Source organism: Bison bison, unplaced genomic scaffold (assembly GCF_000754665.1).
Source record: "Bison bison bison isolate TAMUID 2011002044 unplaced genomic scaffold, Bison_UMD1.0 scf7180017864078, whole genome shotgun sequence".
NCBI lineage: Eukaryota > Metazoa > Chordata > Mammalia > Artiodactyla > Bovidae > Bison > Bison bison.
This window is the reverse complement of record NW_011494650.1, coordinates 282,433-285,213: the sequence shown is the minus strand read 5'-3', so window position 1 is coordinate 285,213 and position 2,781 is coordinate 282,433. Positions and strand designations below refer to the sequence as shown.

At 67.5% G+C, this 2,781-nt stretch overlaps 1 protein-coding gene across 1 annotated transcript in view; it reads left to right on the top strand.

The window, feature by feature from the left end:
• PPP1R16A (protein phosphatase 1, regulatory subunit 16A) overlaps window positions 1-2,781 on the top strand; it is a 24,061-nt gene that overhangs the window by 17,259 nt on the left and 4,021 nt on the right. Inside the window, exons 4-5 of the mRNA XM_010837580.1 lie at window positions 1,668-2,644; window positions 2,702-2,779. Of these exons, the coding sequence (XP_010835882.1) occupies window positions 2,416-2,644; window positions 2,702-2,779 (307 nt within the window). The 5' untranslated portion in view covers window positions 1,668-2,415. The remainder of the gene's footprint in view (window positions 1-1,667; window positions 2,645-2,701; window positions 2,780-2,781) is intronic.

Here is a 2,781-nt window from a genome sequence, read left to right as displayed (position 1 = left end):
CCCAGGTGGGGCTGAGCACCATGCTGCCCTCCACGGAGATGCTCCCAGGACGGATGCCCACTGCCCGGGGTCCCTGGATGCCAATGGGTCACCTTTCTCTCAGGGGAGGCAGTCCAGAGGCCCAAGGTCACAGAGAGACCGCCCTTAGGCAGCTTCCTGCAAGGAGCACTGCTGAAGGAACCCAGAAGGGACCTGGGGATTCAGGCAGGTGGGCCCCCAGTGTGGGGGTGAGTGCCTGGCTCCAGGGCACACTGCCTGGCGAGGGTGTGGGGGCTGCAGGGAGCAGGTCTCTGTTGAGCCCCCGCCCTTCCTGCCCGCCCTGGGCAGTAGCGATGGGGCAGGGACAAGGCCCAGGCAGAAGGCAGCCGGCCTTGCTCCTTCCTTATGGTCTTGTGGGGCAGGCTGTTCAGGCTGGCTTCCCTGGCAGGCCCCAAGGCCAACTCCAGAGAGATGTACGTCCTACATGTGGGCAGGAGGGGGTGCCCAGTCCCTCCAGGGGAGCATGAGAGACCTGTGAGTGGCCAGCAGGGAGGCAGAAAGCCCTGCCACACCTGGGTCTGGCCGGGGCCTCATGGGTGGGGAGCAGGCAGAGGCAGGACATGGGGCCCCGGGAAACCCAGGCAGGCAGTCTGGGCAGCTCCTGTGCCGGCCCTGCAGTTGGCAGAGCTGGCCAGCAGGGGGTGGGCTGCCCGGAGCAGGGGTGCTACCTGGAGAGCACTTTCCTGGCCTCACTCGTCCCCCATCCTGTCCCCAGGAAGCCTCTGAGGCCAGGCTCGCAGAGGGGATAGTGGAGTGCCAGCCACGTCCAGGGCCAGGCAGACCCAAGAAGCGAGGCTCTGGGTACACTGGGGGTCCCCAGGCTGGAGAGGCCTGACCTGACCTGATCTTGCCCAGGACAGTTTCCTTCCAGAAGGAATGGGCACTCACTAGTACAAGTCTGGTCAAAGGAAGGTTGGTCAGTCTCTAGATGGCCATGAGGTCTGTCCGAGTGGGAAGGGGGACTCCAGGTGGTCAGGCTGAGCTGCACGGGGCACCTTCTAGGTGGAGCCTGGCCACGGCCTCCTGAGCAGTGTCCTGAGACCATGCCCAGTGACCACCCCAGGCATGCTGGGCAGGACAGTCCATGGTGGGGACTGTGGGGCTGTGCTGCAGCCCAGCTGCTTGCCCGGCTGTCTGTCCTGACAGCTCCCAGGTCGGGCAGGCCACTGCGCCCATGTTCACACAAGCAGGGCTTGCATGTAGCCCAGGACAGCTGAGGGGGCATTGAATGGCCTGAACTAGAAAGCCTGGCAAGGAAGAGGCCCAGACTCGAGCGGTGAGCAGCTCATGGCCAGGACAGGCCGTGCCCTCCACCCTCTGCAGCTGAGGAGCAGGGTGGCCTGGGCACCCTCAGGAGTCTGGCAGAGCTGCAGGAGAAAGTGAGCTTGCCTAGCCCAGCCCGAGGGCACACGGGTCAAGGGCCGACTGGGGCCTTGAGGGGCCACCCGGCCGGAGGCCTGCTGTGAGCAGGCGTGCTGTCCTCCTGCTCTTTACTCTGAGCTGCAGAGAAACGCTGAGTGTGGGGCCAGAATGCGGGCCGTGCAAGGTTCTCTGTGGGCAGGGCGGGGCTCTGGGGGGGCCGGCCTGTCCCTGTCCAGCCCTGACGGCTTCCTGCTTCCTCCTCTCAGGCCCGCAGGAGGGAGTACCTGCGTGTGCAGCTCGGCCACTGGCTACTCCAGAGGGGACCCTTCCTGAAGACACAGTTGCCGGGCCCTGGGTGCCCTGCCTGCCTAGAGAGCATCAGCCCCGGGTGCCGGGGGCCAGGACCCCCGGACTCTGGACACACACCCGCCCAGCCCTCCTCCTGCTGCACCTCCTCTTAGCACTGACGCCCCGGGGGCGTAGGGGAGGAAGGCCTGGCCATGGCTGCCCCTGGACCCCACCTGGTCTCCTAAGACTGGAAGGCAAGGGCTCTCTGGGCTCCTAGGAGTGTGTACCCTGCCCTGCCCTGCCCTGCCCTGCCCCTGTGTGAGGAGCCAGGAGCTGTAGCCTTGTCATCTGGGTGATTAGCTTCAGACCCTGGACTGACGCTGGCCAGGTCCCGCCTGCTTCCTGCAGGGTGTCCTCCTGACCCCACGCGGGAGGGAAGCCCTGCCTATCGAGCGGCCAAGGTGCTTGGGCCCCGGGAGGCGGGCTGCAGGTGCCGTCCCACGCCACCTTTCTGCCTGGGGCCCGTGGCCCTCACACCTGCCCGGGCCTGGTCACAGCGTGAGGCCTCCTGACCCAGCCTTGCCAGGCACAGAAGCCACGAACCTCGGGAGGGGATGCCCCCGAGGGCTCCAATCCAGCCGGCTGCCCCCTGCCTTAGGCCCAGCCTGGCCCCTGTGCTGCCCTGGCCGGTGCCCCCCGCAGCCCCCGCGGCAGGCAGCCCCCGCCATGGCCGAGCACCTGGAACTGCTGGCAGAGATGCCCGTGGTGAGCAGGATGAGCACACAGGAACGGCTCAAGCACGCCCAGAAGCGACGGGCCCAGCAGGTGAAGATGTGGGCCCGGGCTGAGAAGGAGGCGCAGGGCCGGAGGGCCAGCAGCCGGCCGCAGAAACGGGTGCTCTTCCCGCCCAGCGTCACCCTCCTCGAGGCGGCTGCCCGGAATGACCTGGAAGAAGGTGAGTGTGGCTGAAGTCCGGGCCTGGCCAGCAGCCCTGTCCCCACTCCTCACGCAGGCCTCAGGAGCCGCAGCCCCCTGGTAGGAGCCCAGGGCAGCCCGCAGAGGGCCCTGCTGGGCCAGGGGCCAAGGCGGGGT